Source organism: Phasianus colchicus, chromosome 4 (assembly GCF_987193195.1).
Source record: "Phasianus colchicus chromosome 4, bPhaCol1.hap1.1, whole genome shotgun sequence".
Classification (NCBI taxonomy): Eukaryota; Metazoa; Chordata; class Aves; order Galliformes; family Phasianidae; genus Phasianus; species Phasianus colchicus.
In genome coordinates, this window is record NC_143439.1 from 66,740,666 (window position 1) to 66,759,030 (window position 18,365).

An 18,365-nucleotide genomic window follows, 5' to 3' on the forward strand; every position below is an offset into this window, starting at 1 on the left:
TATTTACTACAGATGATTCCTATTCTGATTGAGTGAAAATACACAGACACATATACGCCCAGCACAGTAATTCATAGAATGGCTTGGGTTGAAAAGGACCACAATGATCATGTAGTTTCAACCCCCTGCTATGTGCAGGGCCGCCAACCACCAGACCAGGCTGCCCAGAGCCACATCCAGCCTGGCCTTCAATGCCTGCAGGGATGGGGCATCCACAGCCTCTTTGCGCAACCTGTTCCAGTGCGTCACCACCCTCTGTGTGAAGAACTTCCTCCTAAAATTCTTTTAAAATTCCTTGGACATCAACCCTGCACTCTTAACTGAGTCAATAAACATCTCCCACTCACTGGAATGACAGAGGAGTGCTCAGAAGAGTAACAAGCATTTGGAAAGGCATCTCTATCGGCATCCTCCTGAGCTTCCAAAAAAGTCTGAATTTAGAGAGAACTGCAGCAGTAACAAAACCAAGCACAGAAGACAAGCTACAGCAGAGTGCATGTACCCACATTTTGTTGTTGCATACAGTCACCACTGTGCCCTTTCAGAAATGAGCAGGCTATGGCTGCTCAGAGAGTCATAAACACAAACGTCCCAATTTGCGTACAAAAGACGTCTCAGTAGTAACGCTGTATTACAATCACATTTTGCATTGATATTTCTATAGCTACTCATTGTGGTGTAATTAGTGAGGACTCCAGAGACTTAAATTTGCTATTCATCTACTGAACTTAAGCGATCTCTGTAAAGCTGCTGTGAAAGCTGAATTGGCCATCAGCAGGAATGCACTCCAAAGCTTTTTGTGGTGTTATTCTTTTCACCGTAATTTACATTTGTCTCCCTGTTATTCTCGAGCAGACAAGATTTCATCACTTAGAGTATTTCAGAAGCAATTAATTGGGACTTCTCAGCCTTTTTCTGTGGGAATGCTAAGAAACAAAGCTCAGCACATGTCAAGCTGTTGCACGACCACTGACACACCCTGAGAAATTACGCCCAGCACCCGGATAAACCCACAAGCGAAGACAAGGGCTCTCAGCCCCTGTTGTTTTAGCACTACCAGCCATGTCACTCATGGAGCAGAACCAGAGCAGCCTGCAAAGAAGCGCAGGAGGAGACATACCTCCATCCATCACCATCCACTCATTCAGGACTAGAACTACAACCCCATGCAGGAGTGCTGTTTCCACTTACCTCCCTCACCCTGTCAATCCAAGGACATTCCAGTCTCCCCTCACACCAAGGCTCCAGTTAGCAGCCTCTAGGGCTGAGCTCAGCATTATTGTGACGGCAGCCACTGTTCCAAAACAACCATCTCTGTGCAGGCAAGAACTGAAGCCACAGGGTTACTGCTAGGAGGCAGCTCTATTCATGCCAGAGTGCATCCACCTAATCTCAGCAAATATCTGCACGTGGACAAGAGAATTTACAGAATTGGAAGGGATCCCATAGGGCTGATTGAGTCCAACCCAGCTTCACCTGAACCCATGGGGAAGCTGCCCCAAGCAAGCCAGTGCTGAAAGCCCAGCAGGACAAGAGCTGTCCTCCAGCTGTATGGCATCTAACACAACATGGACCACACCTGAAACTACCAGGAGTTGAGAAAACCAACTAACATTCTCGCTGGCAGTATGCCGGGAAGTACTAACAAGAAGTAGCCAGCTTTGTGAGTCAACCAGGAGCATCCAGGCAACCAGGCCACCTCAAGACTGTGGGGCATGACCCAGCTCTTGAAGTGCATGGAAAATGATCAGGAAGCTTGCAGTATAAAGTCCACAGAGACTGAAAACTGAAAGACGCACCTTTATCAAGCAGTTATTAGGCAAGAGCAATAGAGCTTGAACAGGCAAAACCAGATGGTGATACTAACACAAAGCATGTGCTCCTTTCATGCCCCCCTCCTCCAAATCAGACTGTCAAATAACTTGAATTCAAGATAACAAATGACAAAAATTAAGCACCAACTCCATCACATTGTGAGCACTTGGCCAAAAATTTGCCCATGAGAAAGGTTATGTATTTTGTTGTCATTACTGACCAAATTGATGATACTATATCTATCTTGAAAACTTTCATAACGAAGAGCAGCGTTCTAAATGGATGTTGGGTAACAACAGAAAAATTAGTTGAGTTAAAATTTATAGTTGAATTTTATTTGCTTCTGCAGTACTGGAAACCACAGAGATCACAGAAGATAAGTGCTAAGAGTAAAGCAAACCAATAAAAAAGAGGTGGAAATAGTTACCTAGGTGGTAGCTCTTGTGGTTTGCACCTATTAAACATAACAGGAGGAGAATTTAAAAAGAAAAGAAGATGAAGAAGTTAACAGATTCATTAAGAAACCAGAAATCTGAATGGAACTGTGAGTGTTTCATTTCACATCCTCGAAGCCTGTTGCTCCTTGCTATGAGATGCTGGCATTTACACTCAACACACTCTCTCTTCCAAGGCTCCTAAACCAATCCATGATGCCTTCAGATCCTTCCTACACTTCCAGACTTCACTCTCACTGGAAAGATTAAACCATAAGGAAAGAATTTTGCAAATAATCTCTGTTCCATTTTAAAGAAATCATAATAAACAATGATTTCTTTCAATCAACAGTGGATGAAACCGCTTTCCAGTATTCAGGGAGAGAAAAAGCAGTAATACAAAGAATAAAAACATGGGAGCTAAAGATAGCTGCTTGTGCAATCTACTATACAGGGAGGATTCAGCAGCTGCAAGCGCTGTGTGGTCAAACCGTCACCTTAGAACTGCAGTGAAGTAGAGACATTCTCATCCTTCCAAAATATGGGGTCTTTCTTAAATACAAAACCAGTTTTGCAATAAACTCTTCACACGAATTTCAAGAACATGTAATTAGACAAACAACTGGCTTGGAACAACATATAAGCGTTCTCTCCAGCAACAGACACTCAAAAACTGCACCACGGTGAAGGACTGTATTCCTTTCCAATGCATCTGCTGCTATGAATCCTGACTTCCACGCCAGATTTTAAACGCGGGTTTTAAGGTCCAATTGAAAAGCCAATTGAAAAATTGCCCAGATGTTGAAATTGGATCACAAACCTACACAATGAAAGTAAAAAGTCCTTTTATCTGGATGGGCCCACTTGACCAGAGTAACAAAATACACAGGAAAGAGTGGGAAAGGAAAAAGAAACAGGCAGTTTGTTCCAAAGGAACTGCTCCTGATTTAGGAAATCTCTTTCTGTAACACAAACTGAAACATCCTCTAAGAATCATAGAATGGCTTGAGCTGAAAAGGACCACAATGATCATGTAGTTTCAACCCCCTGCTATGTGCAGGGTTGCCAACCACCAGACCAGGCTGCCCAGAGCCACATCCAGCCTGGCCTTCAATGCCTCCAGGGATGGGGCATCCACAACCTCCTTGGGCAACCTGTTCCAGTGTGTCACTACTCTCTGGGTGAAAAACTTCCTCCTAATACCTAACCTAAACCTCCCCTGTCTCAGTTTAAAACCATTCCCTCTTGTCCTATCACTATCCACTCTTGTAAACAGCCGTTCCCCTTCCTGTTTATATGCTCCCTTCAAGTATTGGAAGGCCACAATGAGGTCTCCCCAGAGCCTTTTCTTCTCCAAGCTAAACAATCGCAGTTCCCTCAACCTTTCCTCACAGGAGAGCTGCTCCAGCCCTCTGATCATCTTAGTGCCCTCCTCTGGACCCGGTCTAAGAGCTCCGCATCCTCCCTGTACTGGGGGCCCCAGGCCTGGATGCAGTGCTGCAGATGGGGCCTAGGACTCTCCCTCAATAGCTCACAACAATGATCCCTGAAAACTAGAAGCATGAGGAAAAATTCCTGAGATACTTAAGATTTGATGCAGGCTTATCGGGGACGTGCAGAAGCATGAAACCTTTGGGTTATAGCAGTGTTGGGTGTTTATCTTCAAATAATTCTTTGATCATCATCTTCTCACTTCTTAGCAGAAACGGTCACCAAACATGACAGGAGGCTGTAGGAGCAGGTGCAGATCAGACTGCAGCTTCTCAACAGAGAAGAAAAAAAACCTGCAACTAAAGTTAAAAATTAAGAGACTTTTGTCAATTATTTCCTCTGTAGCCACTTTACCCACAGTAAAGTTGTCACTTCAGCACAGATGTTGGATACAACTTCTCTGGATTTATCTGTTTAGTAGTTATTACCATCGAATGAAAAACAAGCACTTGACAGAGATGCTTCTTCTGATCAACAGCAGAGTCTGCTGCTTCAGCTAATTTAATAAAGGCAACAGAAACAATACTTCCTTGATGGCAAAAAGTTTAGCCTATAATACGGTTATAAGCACCCACAACAGGACATTTAATTACATTTCTGTAGTGTGTCTCACAAAATGAACTGTAACTGGTAAGGCTTTTTAATCAAACAATAAGATGTAAAAACCAAGGTACCTTTTACAACCTGCAATTCATTTAGTCAAGATCTGTCTTCTACGAAAATAAGAATGTGTAATGCTGAAAGGAGGAGCCCATGGAACCATCAGAGCAGTCAGCAAGATGCTCTCAAATGTATCAACAGGTTTGCAGTCAAAAGTTATTTTGGTTGAAGCCACAAAGACCAGCAAGCAGCAACAGAACTCGGAGACAGAATCAGTTTTCTGTACCATATAGTGCCTATTTTCATTTCTTCTGATTGTTTAACGGTGAACCTCAAATCCTTATTACAATATCAAGAACCAATTAACTCATGAAATCATTAACAACCTTGTTGTAATTGTTGTGTCCATTTGCCCAGTCTTTCCATCAAGGAAGGATATACACAGCTAGGCTACAATTTGCTCTTAACCTTGGGTCATCCTGATCCAGCGTACAACAATTTATTCCAGTCCTAATCTGGTGCAATTATTGCCATAATTAGAAATATTCAGTGTGACACCTCCTGAAGGAATGCTTCCTTCCAGCATCCCTACCAGCAAGCTGTTTGGATATTAACAGCTCTTGCTGAAATAACACAAAAGGTGAACGACCGGTTCTAAATGATGGTTTAGTGTTCAAAATAGGGCTCACCCTCCACATCTGACTTCTGCCTTGCACTCTCTGCTTTAGTCAAACTTACCAAACTTTTCTAGGCTTTGCTATGAAACTTCTCTTAAGTACTGCACGTTGAGGAGCAGCAAACATCTCTAAGAGATAAACACAATTAGTGTCTTCAACAAGACGCCCTTCCAACACCTTGGAGGGCTACCAATGTCTTGTGACAGAAGAAAATGGTATCTGAATTTGGAATTGCTCTGGCTCCCAAACAAGCCACAGAAGGTCAGCATTCCAGCCAAGCAAGAATCAACAGGTGAGCCAAAGCACTGCTGTTGTGAAAAGCATCATATTAAAGAGTTAGACTTCATTCTTGAAAATGAACCCTCCTTTTGTGGGTCACTTGTGCAAGAAGCAACGTTCAGAAGTCAAAATCAGCCACGGTGTATCAGCTGAAGCAGGAAAACGTGCATGAAGAACTGGAGCAAGTGCACCAGGCTGCTCTCAGAAGCCCTTCCTATGTACATCTCACATGATTGTCTCTACAGCCTTCTCTCTGAACCACAAATTGTGCAGATGCAGAAACACTGCTCTGCAAAAGTGCTGCAGCTGCCAGGAGGGGAAGAAGAAAGCACAGTATATCAGCACTGCACCCACCACAAGCTGGGTAAGTTCATGTAGCACAAGCAGGAGGCATTTCTGAGCCCTTGCAAAGAAGCCAAAACAAATGAAATCTTTCCCCTTACATGGGAATTTTGAAGAATAAATCATCCCTAAGGAAATGGTCCGAAAAGACAGGGCATAGCATTCATCTTTACTGGGCTAAGGAAACATGCCAGCAGACTTACACAGCCAAGATGTTTCATATTACAACTGAATTATGCAGCAGAATAGCACGGAACAACTGGTAATTATGGAACAATGTTAATGGCACAGCAGCATTTTTACCACGGTATCATCTAACACTCCAAGAGACCATGGCAAAAGTCACACTTCAGCCTACACAAGCAGAAGAGCCAATGCCAGAAGTTCCCCTTGATGAAAGGCTTAAAATTAATTGCAATATTGCAAACAATGTTGCTACAATCAATTTCAGTGGTTAACTTCTGAAGTCAAGGCTTCAGGACAGAGAGCTTTGGTGGGATGGTGAATGAAGGGCTCTCCCACAGAGAACTCAACTTGTTTAGTTCACCAAACAGGTTGTGAGTTTGTTCTTAGACACACCACGCATTTAAACACCAAAGACAAAAGCAAACAAACAAAAGGAGAATGTTACGCACAGTGGTCATGAACAAATACTAGGAGCAAAAGATGCCTGAGCAGCAACAAAACAGCCTTCCCATAGGAGCAATGGAAATTGACAGGCTACACAAGTTTTAAGAAAGTCCTTAACAATTCATGAACGACCTTGTGAGAGAGCTGTCTGCAATGGGGATTTGTCATTCAGAAGTCCTCCATCTGAATTACCACTGAGCAGCTTCAAAGCACCTGACACACCTTCAGCAGATGCTTTAACCTGTTGCATTTGAGTAAGCTTTGTCCAGACTCACTCATTTGTCATTTGAAAAATACCCCATGACAAATTCGAAGTTCTGGTGGAGCCCTGCTCAATAACCTCACCTTTAGCAAAGCATGAGACCTTCTGAAGCTTTCCAGGATTTCCTACATCAGCAAAACCACCAGCTCTCCAACTCCTGCAAGTCCGCAGTGAGCTTAGCACCTAACGGCCCTTTCCACAACTGTCAGAGACACATGTAAAACAACACAAATTAAACATCTGTAGCCTGCTTCCCTCATCAAAAGGAAGTTTCTGCTCTTGCACTTTATTTTCTTACATCCTGTCCCTAATCGCCAGTCAACTGTTGAGTTGATTTACTAGCAACCCATGGGAGGAAGGAAGGGCACTGCTTCCCTGAACACCCCAAAGCCAAGGAAACCCCGTCACTCGTCGTCCAAAGGAAGCTGCCAATGTGCCAAGCCTCTTGTGCTCTTCTGACCTTCCAATGAAGCACAGTGTGCTCAGCTGGGACCAGACGCTTCCTGGGGCTTGAACTGGAACAGAGATAGGAGGCAGCAAGCCAGCAGCAGTGAAATGGATGGAGCACCATGTCTAAACAAGAAGTTGGAATCTAGCCTTGGCGTCCCTTCCAACTCAGGATGTTCTATGATTCCATGATACCAGGCGCTGAATCTGACCAGCCCCAGCATAAGGCAGACTTAAAAATACACATCTAGTAGAGATACATCAATATACATTCACGTAAAAGCATTAATCCCCACCATTTGTCTTCAGAACAAAAAGAAACATGCCTCTGAATGTTAACAGTCAGAGTTATGGCAAAGCCAGGCACGGGGTAACTACTGACCTCCACTGATTGCATCACAGACACGCGGAATCATTAAGGCTGGGACAGACCTCTAAGATCATCCAGTCCAACCCCAGCCCGTCCCCACCATGCCCACTAACCACGTCCTTCAGTGCCACATCCACACAGCTCTTCAACCCCTCCAGGCACGGTGACCCCACGGCTCCTTGTGCTGTTCTGTGCCAACACATCACCTCTCCTTTGCAGAACAACTCTGTCCCCGTATCCAACCTGAAAGGCGCGCGATGAACACCTCCCATCCATTTCCATCACTCCCGAACAAACCTCTCCCCTCCACCACCCGTATATTTTGACCTCGCCCACCACAACAGAACGACACAACCCACCGAGGCACCCAAACCCGTCCTCCCTGAGCAGCGCATGAGACGGGAAGGTTTTGCCAGCGGCAGCAGCTCTTGAAGTCATTCCTGGTTCGCCGCTATCGCCCGGGATACGCACCGGGGGAGGGGAGACGGCGGCTGCCACGTCCCGGCGCTGCGGGCACCAGGAGGGAGGGCAAAGCCCCCCCGGCTCCTTCATCCCGCAGGAAGAAATAAAACGCAGCCTTATCCCCCTCACCAAACCCAGCCCCGCAGCCCCACTCCGCCGCCTCCCCAACGCGCTCGTACCCGCCCGCAGCGGCCTCCCCGAGCCCGGCCCATCAGGGCTCTCTACCTGCGCTGGGCTCGGCCCGAGCACTTCGCCTCCGCATCGGGGCGGGCGGGCGGGCGGCCCCGCCGCAGGTAACGGCTCCGCGGGAGCCGGCGGAGGCGGCGGGGGCAGCGCCGCGGCACGTGGCGGAGCGCAGCCAATGGCGGAGGGGCGGGCGGAGGTGACAGGCGGCGGCGGGGCCTGCGCGCTGAGGGGCGCGCTGCGGCGCCGGGAGAGACCGCCGAGCGACGGGAGCCTCGCCGCCCTGAGGGGAGCCCGCCGCCCCCCGCCCTGAGGGCCGCCCTTCTCGCGGTGCGCGCTCGCCCGCCCGCTTGCTTTTTTTTTTTCTTCTTTTCTTTCCCCCTTAGCCCAAAATGCGCGTTTTTCATTCTTTTCTGCAAAATAACTAACTAAATAAATAAATCGCACACGCACAGATATGTATATAGTTCCCCTCAGATGAGGGCTTTGGCGGCGCAGGCTGGCACCCCGCTCTCCCCTTTGTCTCTGCGCAACGCTTTCAGCCTCGTCTGTGATTGCGAGCCACCGGGGGGAGGAGGGGGAGAATCGAGATCTGCCACGACAATCACGGGATTTTAATTCCTTTTGTTTCACTTCGCAATCTCGGTGCCTCGGGTGGAAGGTTACGGACCTCCCCACAGCTGCTGAGGAGCTTTGATTGCCGAAAAGCCGTGAAAATACACCTGATGTAGCGTGCGCGGTACGCTGCGCGCATGCAAAGGAGCGCTCAGCCTGCAGGAGGGGGGGAGAGCCCTCACAGCCCCTTCTGGCGTTACCATAGCGCTGTGAGTAACACCCCGAGCCCGAGGGGAGAAATAAATGGGCTGGGGGGAAAAAAAAATTTATATATATATATATGAAAACACAACGCTGGAGCAAAGCTAAACAGCCAGTGCAGCAGCCGCGGGAGCTGGTGTCATTCACAATTCAGAAGGTGCGATATGGAGAAGGTATTTTCACCCATGAACAATAACTGCAGAAGTCAGAAAATGCCCACAGTTTTCAGATAGGCACATGTGTTCCCTTACTCAAAGTATTGAATGAGCTCACATCTTGAAAGAGAAGGACTTAATTTGAATCCACACGTTGGTGTCTTCTTTACTTTTCTTGCTAAATTGCGTCCCTACTCTCTATAACAGATAATACGTTGCTTTTGTGTTCTGTTGGCTGTTTGGTGTTTGGTTTATAATCAGGCCAGATCCTCGATCACTGTTTGTGCAGTTCTAGGGAAAATATATATGTTTCAGGAAAAAAAAAAATCCCGTCTCAGTTTTTTCAGCCATGGACATAACCAAGCACAGAAGATTCATTTAGGCTTAGCTCTTATTTCTAGTCTTCTATAATTGCAAGCAACCATTCATTGCTTTGGATTTACAGATGAAGCCAGAAGATGCAAATAAAGACCCTGACTGTGCAGCCAGGCGTGCCCCAGGGTGTCACAGGGCCGGCCACATCAGGCTTCGGTCAGCGAACAACCGGGCTTTGCAAGCAGTCTTGAAGAAGAGCAGCTGCAACAAAGATGCATTATATTCTTCTTTAGTCAAAAGCAGCAGGAGTGATCTCAGTGGATCAGCGGTCTGCACGTAGTTCAAACTGCTGGGCCATGCTGGGAGAGCAGATGGGGGAGAGACAGCCAGAATCTCATCGTACATCATAATAGGATCACTCCCATGATCCAGAATGGTTGTTGTAAACATAGAGACATGCAGATGCTTAAACGTACAGTTAGGCAAGAAAAGGGGTTTTTTTAAGTTCATCTGGGCAATTCTTTGCTGGATCAATGGGAGAAGCACCAGCGTGCTTCTGAAAGCCTAGCCATATGTTTATCCTCAGTGTCTTTATTTAAACGACCCTGAGAGCACCATTCCCTTAACACATGCACCAGCCAGTCAAAGAAAATCATTTATTTGAGTCTCATTTTATGTTTATGTGCTTGTGCCATTTTCTGAGTTTTGTTTTAGGTTTTGTTTGTTTTTGTTTGTATGCTTGTTTTAAATGCCTTCTTATCCCATCTGGATTTTAATTGCCCCTTGAGTCTGTGTCTAAAAATTTCCATAAAATTTTCTCTAGCATAACTAGGACCTTGGATACCTTTCAGTTTATATGGTTGTATTTCAGAGGTCCTGGCTCTGGGCATAATTAGATCTGCACCAAAAGCAGTTTTCAGGTTTAAAATCAATTTTGCCTTCTAGGAAAGAGTCTGAATCATAGATTGTGCTGTTTCTCACGTTCTAGCTGTCTTATCTGGATAGGTGGGGTAAGGTAAATGATGCTCCAATTAAGTAAATGGATCTCTCTTATTACTAGCCTTTGTAATTATTTCTGTGTATAACAGCTCTAATGGTTTTATTAAGCTGTTATGCTTTAATGTTCATTCTGATTGATGATTGAGTTACGAAATAGTGACATTGCTGTTGTACTAGAGAATGAGTGCTTAGATTGTCATGCTGTAGTTCATAGGACTTTCTCAACAGAGAAAGCATTTTCTCAACAGAGGGCTTCTGTAACTAGGTGTTTGTTGCTACTAATACAGGCTGGGTTTTCCACAGTAATTTTAGAAAGTGATGGTGCTCCTGTGGTTAGACATATCTGACTCTCCTATTTAGAATATGACTTTTTATTTTACTGGTGAGAGAAGATGCTTATTGCCAGCACAAAGAAGTTGAAATATGTTCCAGAAATGCTAAGGACAGTAATGGAGGAAGGAATCCATCACTGAAATCCACACATCCTAGCTATGCTAATGGAGGACTGATTACTAGAATATTTATGCAGAATGCCTGTACCCTACAGACAGCATGTAAAACCATGGCATGTTGGTCTTCTTCCAAACTAAAGTAGGTTCCAAAGCATTATTAATCTCAGTGGGAAGATACTGTAATTTTAATACCTTAATAACGTTACTGAGAAAGAACCAACCACACTGGAGCAGTAACCATACTGTCCTCAGACTCAGAACCCTTATAGCACCAGGAAAAAAAATCAGTACTATTCTGCTGTTCTCTTTTCAGAAAAGAGAAGTAAAAAATAAAAAATATATGTATAAAAAAAAGAAAATATTCCAATAAAAGGGGACTAAATGGAACATCTGAACCATTTAAGTTTTCAAGGGTGACATGGAGGCTCTATAAATTCTCTGGTCTGTGAAGAAATGCACCAGAACAGAGAATTTATGAAAGGAAGACCATACAGTTAAAAGCATCATAAGGAACATTACAACATGAGCAATTCTATGATTCCATGAGTCTATGAAGAAGGCTTCTTTCAACAAGTAGAAGTTGTATCCAAGGTCAGAAAAGAATGTAAACTCTAATGATTTAAAATGTGACAAAGAAGTTAGAAAAGGAGGCTCAGAAAAGACAGAAAAAAATAATAAATTTGTCTCTCTGAACAAATTAAGAGTCAGGAAGCCTGCTGGAAAGTTTGACTGGTCTGTAAAACCAGTAGGCTCTTAGGATGCAGAAGGATCATCTGGAGAAGATACAACCACAGAAGAAATTACTGATTAGTGGATGGCATGGATGAGCTTTGGCCAATTCCAATACTGGGAAACTTCTTTAAAGGGAGCAATTGGGAATTCATGTCTCAAGGTGAAGTGGAAGTAGAAAAGAGCTCAGGTACTGACTTCTCTGCCTTCTCATTTACAAGTACCTTGGCATCAGTAGGAACTGGAACATTGCTCATAGAGCACCAACTTTTTAAAGGATTTTGGAGAAGATTTTGGAAACCGCAGTCTGGAAACCTGATACACTTAATAGACAAATAAGTAGAAGTAAAGCTGGAGAGCAGAAGAGATTTAGTGAGCACGTGGAGAAGACACACTAGAGGGAGTCAGTATTGCTTTAGTAAAGAAAATGAGTGTCTCACAGATCTATCAACCTTCTTTGAAAAAGTCAAGTTCAGCACTCAGCAGTGATCAAAATGTAAACCTAGAACTGTTACAATTGGAAAAATTATTCTGAGAGAAGGAAAGACCAGAAAGAAAGAAAGATCTTATACAATGCCATTGTATAAATCCTTGATGCATCTGGAATTCATTGTGCAGCTACAGTATCCTTAGCATAGAAATAATATGGTAGAACTGGAAAAGACTCAAAATATTTAAGAGAATTAACAAAATGAACAGAAGTAATAGGAGGGCTTCCAGATGGGCACAGCTAACTCAAATGGGTCACTCCAGTCTGCAGTAGATGGCAAGCGGTATCACAGTCTGTAAAACCTTTGGTGGACCAAACAAGGAGCAGGAAACAAGTCTGTTCACTGGCTTATCAGATATGGAATCCAAGGAACATCAAATAAAAGTAGGGCTTGGAAATCTCAGAATAAACAAAATGAGGTAATCCTTCATACAGCTTGTAGTTGCTTCAGGTATTGTGGATACCAAAACTTTACATAGGTTTAAGAAGCGACTGAAAAATCATCAAAGCCTCTTGCTGTAGTTCATCAAGTTCCTGGGAATGTATTTTGGGGAAATACAGAACGTGTTTGGCCTGTTCTTACGTTCCTTCTGCTCCCGCATTATCAGCTGCTGTCAAAACCTGATGGGTTGGATGGAGCTTTGAGCTGACCCTCTATTGGTTTTGATGTTTTAATAATTATTTTAACATAGTCAACCTCATAATTTTACTTCCCAACCCTAGAACAGCCAGCTTTTATAATCTCCTTAAAGCATTTCAGCTCATTAAATAATTGTATAGGGTTTCTGTGCCTCGTTTTTGTCTTTGCCTTGATTCCTTCACTATTTCCTGTACTTCATTATTATGTTTAAGCACGAATGTGTTTTCAGCACTGCCCAGTAATCTGAAAAAACATCTCATTAAAAATTATTAATGCGTTCTTCCCAGAAGCATTAAAAACAAATTAATGCCCGTAGCTGCACTGCTGTTCTCGCTTTCAGGGGAAGGCAGGTTGTGGGTGCAATCCTAAACAGAGCCAAGATGGAAGGGATGGTGTTATATGTGGTGTGCCACCCTAGGGAAAGGAAACAGCATTCCATTGTGGATAAGTGAGTTGTCAAAATGGATGGATACGAAGCAGCTTCTTATTCTCCAAACACTTAAACTGTTATTGTGAACTGAGGGGAAACAGGACAGAAATATTCACACTTCCCATTTGGACTGGTGCAGACGGGCTTAGGATTACTGGAGTAAAGAAGTGTGAAAGCTGTAACTTATGATAACAGACCAGATACAATCAGTATCCTTTTGCATGCCTTTTGCCTAGAAGAAGCTATTTTCATCCATTTCATATCAGTGTAAGCCTATTAATAATTGTACAAAGCTTTAACAGCAGAGACTGTAATGTATGTATTAATAATGCATTTCCAGAGAAAATATATTAATGCTTTTCTAAATGTTCAATTAAGTTATTACCTAATGCCACAAAATGTTAGTAATAGAAAGCAAGTTCAACCTTACATCATTTTGTGACATTGCAGATGTCTAGGAAAATTTTTGAAAAGCGCATGGAGGAAAGAAGTCTGAGAGGAGAAGAGCACTCATCCTGCTGTGGCAGACAGCCCTGCGAGGCTGTAACAAGTGGAACCCCGAGGCTCTTGGCCACAAGACTGCAGACTGCCACAGCAGGGCATTCTGAATACCATCACACCAGCCTGAGCCAGGAGATAGACTTTTCTGGCTTCCTCCTTCCCCCTTTTTTCTCCCCTGCCCAAGACCTTCGTGGAAACCTCCATCAGGATGGCACATTAAAATGGAACTATAATCAAAAAATTGAAAACACCAAGCAAAAGGAGCAAGTGTGTAGATTTGTTTTGTAAATTTTCCTTTGAATTTATGTAAATGCTACCTTTTTAACCTTTCTTATTCTGTAACATTGCTAATTCCTATCCTTTAGCAAATATATTTAAAACCCAATAAAGATCACTGATTCCATTTTTCTTTCTTTCTTTTTTTTTTTTTCTCCTGAATTTTGCTTAGGCAAAGTAATAGTTTCCTTAAGAATAAACAATATCATTTGCTGGTTTAAATTCCAACATTGTGGTTTTGATTAGCCTATTTACTCACCATATCTGCTGCAACCTTTGGCATTTTTCTGAGGGAACCTAATAAAGCATTTCATTGGAAATACATATTTGCCACAGACCTCACAACTTTTGTTATCAGTTAAGCAAACATTCCCTTTTGTAGATAAACTATTCTGCAGATAAACTTAACTGACATATGTTAGGAACATGGGGCAATTGAAGTTAGAAGGAACCTCAGGAGACCTGTTCTCCAATCTTCTGCTCATAGCAGGGCCAGCTCTGAGGTCAGAACAGGTTGCTCGAGATGTTGCCCTATCAAGGCTTACAGATGTCAAAGGAAGGAATTTTCACAACATCCCTGGGCAACCTGCTTCACTGTTTGGCTGTTGTCATGGTGAAAAAGTGTTCTTTTTATCTAAGCAGAACCTTTCATGTTTCAACTGACCACTGTTGTCTCATCATCCCTCCACTGTGCCCACCCCCCTCCCTTTTGAAAAGCCTAGCTCCATCTTCTCCATGATCTCCTCAACAGATACAAACAGCTGCCATCAGATCTCAAGCTGGTTTCTCCTCTAGGCCAGACAAAACCACCTTTCTCAATATCTCCTCATGGAGCCCAGCCCCTAGACAGGATGGTGACCCTCCAGAGGTCTGTTCAGTGCTAAGTAGATGGCTTTAATTGATCTGTTAGTACAGTCCAAGAGGCTTTTTTGGCCTCATTTGCTTCCTGAGCACTTTGCTGACAGGGCTGCCTACTGTCTACCAAGATCCAAAGTTCTCAGGATAGCTGCTCCCCACCCTGTCATTCCCCAACCCTTACCCAGGGGTGCTTCCCTCCCCATTGCAGGACTTTGCACACGTTCTTGTCAAAATTCACAAAGGTTCGGTTCAATTTTTTCCAACTTCGTAGATCTTTTTGGCTGCCCTGCCCTACCCTGTCCTCAAACATATGCGCTGCTCCTCCCAACCTGGCATCTCCTGCAGAATCAGTGAGCAGGCACTCCATCACCTCCTCCAGGTCATGGATAGCAATGGACAACATGGATAACGTTAAACAGAATGAGTCCCAGGATAGACCCCTGCAGTACCCCACTTGATAGCATATCCCATTAACCAGGGATTCTTAGCCTGATCATCCAATCAAGCTCTTAAGCATCTCATTGCCCACCCATCCAGACTATAACATTTGTAATTTGGATACAATAATATTGTTAGAGATGATGCTGAAAGCAAGTTGAAGTCAAAGTGAATGGGATGCGATGCTCTCCTCATGCCCACAAATCCAGTCATCATCTTATCACAGAATTGATGCAGGTTGATCAGGCACAATATTCTGATAGTAAATCCAGACCTCTTGCCAGTCTGCTCCAGGGGGACATGCTCCATGATTTTCCCAGGATCTGAAGTGAGATTGACCCATTTGTTCCCCAGGTTGATATTTTAGAAAGGAGATTTGACATGTGTCTTTTTCCACTTGCCATGGTCTTCCACCAATCTCCATGACCTTCTGAAGACAACAGTGGCCTTGACAGGACATCAGGAAGTTCTCAGCACTGTGCATGCACTTTGTCAGGTCCCATTGACTTGTACAGGTCAAGTACAACCTATCTCCAACTTGGCCTTCATCCATTGCTGGGTAAGTTACACTGTGTGCACGTTTAAATGAGACACATCAGTATTTTACAGATAACTCACAGCAAGGCAACGTTCGTTTCTGCACATGCTTGGCACATAAAATACAGCCAACTTTGGCTTCAAACTTAGCAAAGGAAAACTAAAATCTTTCTTGATTCAGCCTGCTGTAATCCAATGCTAAATCACCAAGCTGCTGAGAAAGTCACCTCTGTAATCTTTACAGCACCTTTGTTTGAGGTAAACCGGATATGCAGTGGGTGAAAAAGGGGAGGGGAAGAAAAACCCCACAATTACAAGGAAAAAGTCAATGAGGCTGTGACTGAAAGAAACCTACTGCCCTTCACTCTGCAGCTTCCGAGAACACCTTCCTGGTACCTGGGCTGTGTTCAAGACAAGCCAGAGAGCTGCAGTTAAAAAAAATGTACATAGTGTGAGCAGCAGAACAGAAAGTATAGCAGCTAAGGCTGAGCTGAGATGAAATACAGAACTGCACTGAGGCTGCCTGGTGCAAGATGTAAGTCAGGCTGATATACTGGCAGATGTGTTATAGAATAGATAAGTGCTTGTTAGTCCATGCAGCTCTGCACAGGCCTGAAAGGCTTTCTCTTCAGTTTGGTAATATCTGGGCAACTGACTGGGCATGCATGCTGTTGATTGCTTTATGGTATGTTTTATCAGAAGTGTCCTTGCCTAATACAAAATATTAAGTTATCATAACAGGGCAGCAGTGCTACAGCTGCTGATCTCCAGCCACATCTGCAGGCACATCCCAAAGCCCTGCCCTGGCATCAAAGTCTAAGGCCTTGCTTTGGGAGGAGAAGGATTTTTATTTATGGGCAACTGCTGACCTCCAGACAACCAAACACACCCAAACATTTCTGTCTGTATTGCACTGTTCTATATTTTCTCTCTGATTTTCTTTTTTTTTTTCTTTTTTTTTTTTTTGAGCCTGATGGAGCAGTGAAGAGGTGGAAAGCTGATTTAAATTCGCCTGACAGACCCAAGAGCAATTACCAGAGCCCATCAAGGCTTTTCTCAACTGAGCAAAGCACGAAGAGGGTATTTTGACAATGTGCCATAGGCAGACACGGCCCTGCTTTATGTTACTGTGTGAATAAATAGTGCCTGGCTGTGTCATGAGTTTATACAGAGATTTGAGGATCTGTTGAGGATCTGCCATCTAAGAGTTTCTTTTACTTCTCTGAACGGCATAACAAATTAAATGAAGTGTGCTCTCCGCAGCACACGGCTTTATTGTGCCATAATAGGAAACAGAGTAGGACAAAACAGTTAAAAACCTTGAAAAAAAACAACAGGCAAGATGGAAGCCATGCAGGGGACAAATCAGGGCTGAGCCAGAGCAGCCCCTTTTCATACTGGGGAGACATGCAGCTGCTTTCAGGTGCCAGAAGGATACCAGCTCTGGGCATTTTTAACACATCTAACATACAGAAGGTGGAAGTCCCACAGGTGATCTTTCCTTGCTGGAAAAAAAAGTGTTTTCTCAAAAATTTACCCCAGAAAATGTCTGTTCCTCTGTCTCAAAGTCCAGTAGGACAGCAGGGTCTGGCCTCACCTCACATGGTGGCTATGTTGCCTCTGTTGCTATCATGGGGTCAGATGTGTCCCTCACGCAGCATCAGAGCACCTTCTGAGCATCTCCAGAACATCTGCTTCTTTTTCTTCTTAACTCTGATTGCCAGGATCAGATTTTCTTTGAGGAGTGCACATCAAAAGGAGGCCAGCCCAAGTCATTGCTAAACCAAATACTCTGGGTACAAAAATAATCTGCCTTCCACTTTTCTCTCTGTAAACCCATGGAAATGTTAAAACTGAAAAGAGTTTGTAGCAAGGTGGGGCTCGGTCTCTTCTCCCAGGTAAGCAAAAAGATGAGAGGAATTGGCCTCAAAATTGCTCCAGGGGAGCTTCATGTTGAATAGTAGGAAAAAGTTCTTCTCCAAAAGAGTGGTAATGCATTACAATGGGCTGCCCAGGCTGGTGCTGGAGTCACCAACCCTGCAGTGCTTCAGAACAATGGGGATGTGGCACTGAGGGACATGGTTAGTGGGCATGATAGGGACGGGTTGGGTTTGAACTAGATGATCTTAGAGATCTTTTCCAACCTGAATGATTCTAATTCTATAAGAGCCTGTGGATGCCCATGCAGTGACCTAATGCCACCGAGGCAGGAGGCAGAGGTGTGCTTGTAGAGCTGGGAGTCCAGCAGCACTTTTACATCCCAGTTCGGATGCTGGACTCACCTGCCAGCCTCTTCACAGCAGAAAGACCACCAACATTTCCTGCACATGGACAATGTCTTATCTTGACAGGACAAATAAAGCTGCTCTTCCTACAAATGTACAAATGTTAAATCACGCTCGCTTGCTAATGCTGCTGAAGTCTTGCCAGAAAACAAAAGAGAAACCTGGGCCAAGATAAATCAATGCTGACAAAGAGAATATTGCTTGCCAGCTTGAAACCAAGTGCCCTGAGCCAACGCATGCCATTTCTACTCTCCCAGCTGCTGCCAAATGACTTGCTTAAGATGTGGTGTTTCAGGTTGGGAATCCAAAATAATGTGTTTTTGACACTGTAATAGATTTATAGAGAATTCTTCCTGTGAAAGTGTGTAACCTGAATGCACTGTTGCAGAATTGCTTGGAGGTGTTTGGACTTTCTCCATGCTTTGGATACTAAGTGTGTTGTGACATGTCTT

General features: G+C 44.1%; 1 protein-coding gene and 1 long non-coding RNA gene across 20 annotated transcripts in view; one reads left to right on the top strand and one right to left on the bottom strand.

The window, feature by feature from the left end:
- Positions 1-14,341, bottom strand: part of ST3GAL5 (ST3 beta-galactoside alpha-2,3-sialyltransferase 5) — a 30,613-nt gene extending 16,272 nt beyond the window's left edge. For 4 of the 18 annotated variants that reach the window (XM_031588235.2, XM_031588233.2, XM_090139797.1 and 1 more), the window contains exon 1: positions 1,192-3,998. Coding sequence is in view for 3 of the 18 variants with exons in the window: in XM_031588229.2 (XP_031444089.2) it covers positions 7,707-7,899 (193 nt within the window). In the remaining 15 variants the exon portion in view is untranslated. Of the gene's footprint in view, positions 1-1,191; positions 3,999-6,613; positions 6,941-6,990; positions 7,428-7,706; positions 7,971-8,034; positions 8,169-8,445; positions 8,772-14,054; positions 14,093-14,257 lie in introns of those variants that run through there. The other 14 variants (XM_090139800.1, XM_031588234.2, XM_090139803.1 and 11 more) reach the window with 12 other exon arrangements.
- A 114-nt stretch (positions 14,342-14,455) lies between these two features.
- On the top strand, positions 14,456-17,144 carry LOC116225716 (uncharacterized). 2 transcript variants are annotated; one of them, XR_004166138.2, is made up of 3 exons: positions 14,456-14,663; positions 15,446-15,650; positions 16,598-17,144. It is a non-coding gene; the product is annotated as an uncharacterized LOC116225716 (long non-coding RNA). The 2 variants fall into 2 exon arrangements; XR_004166137.2 differs by having other exon boundaries at positions 14,473-14,663; positions 15,528-15,650; positions 16,598-17,142.
- The last annotated feature ends 1,221 nt before the right edge of the window (positions 17,145-18,365 follow it).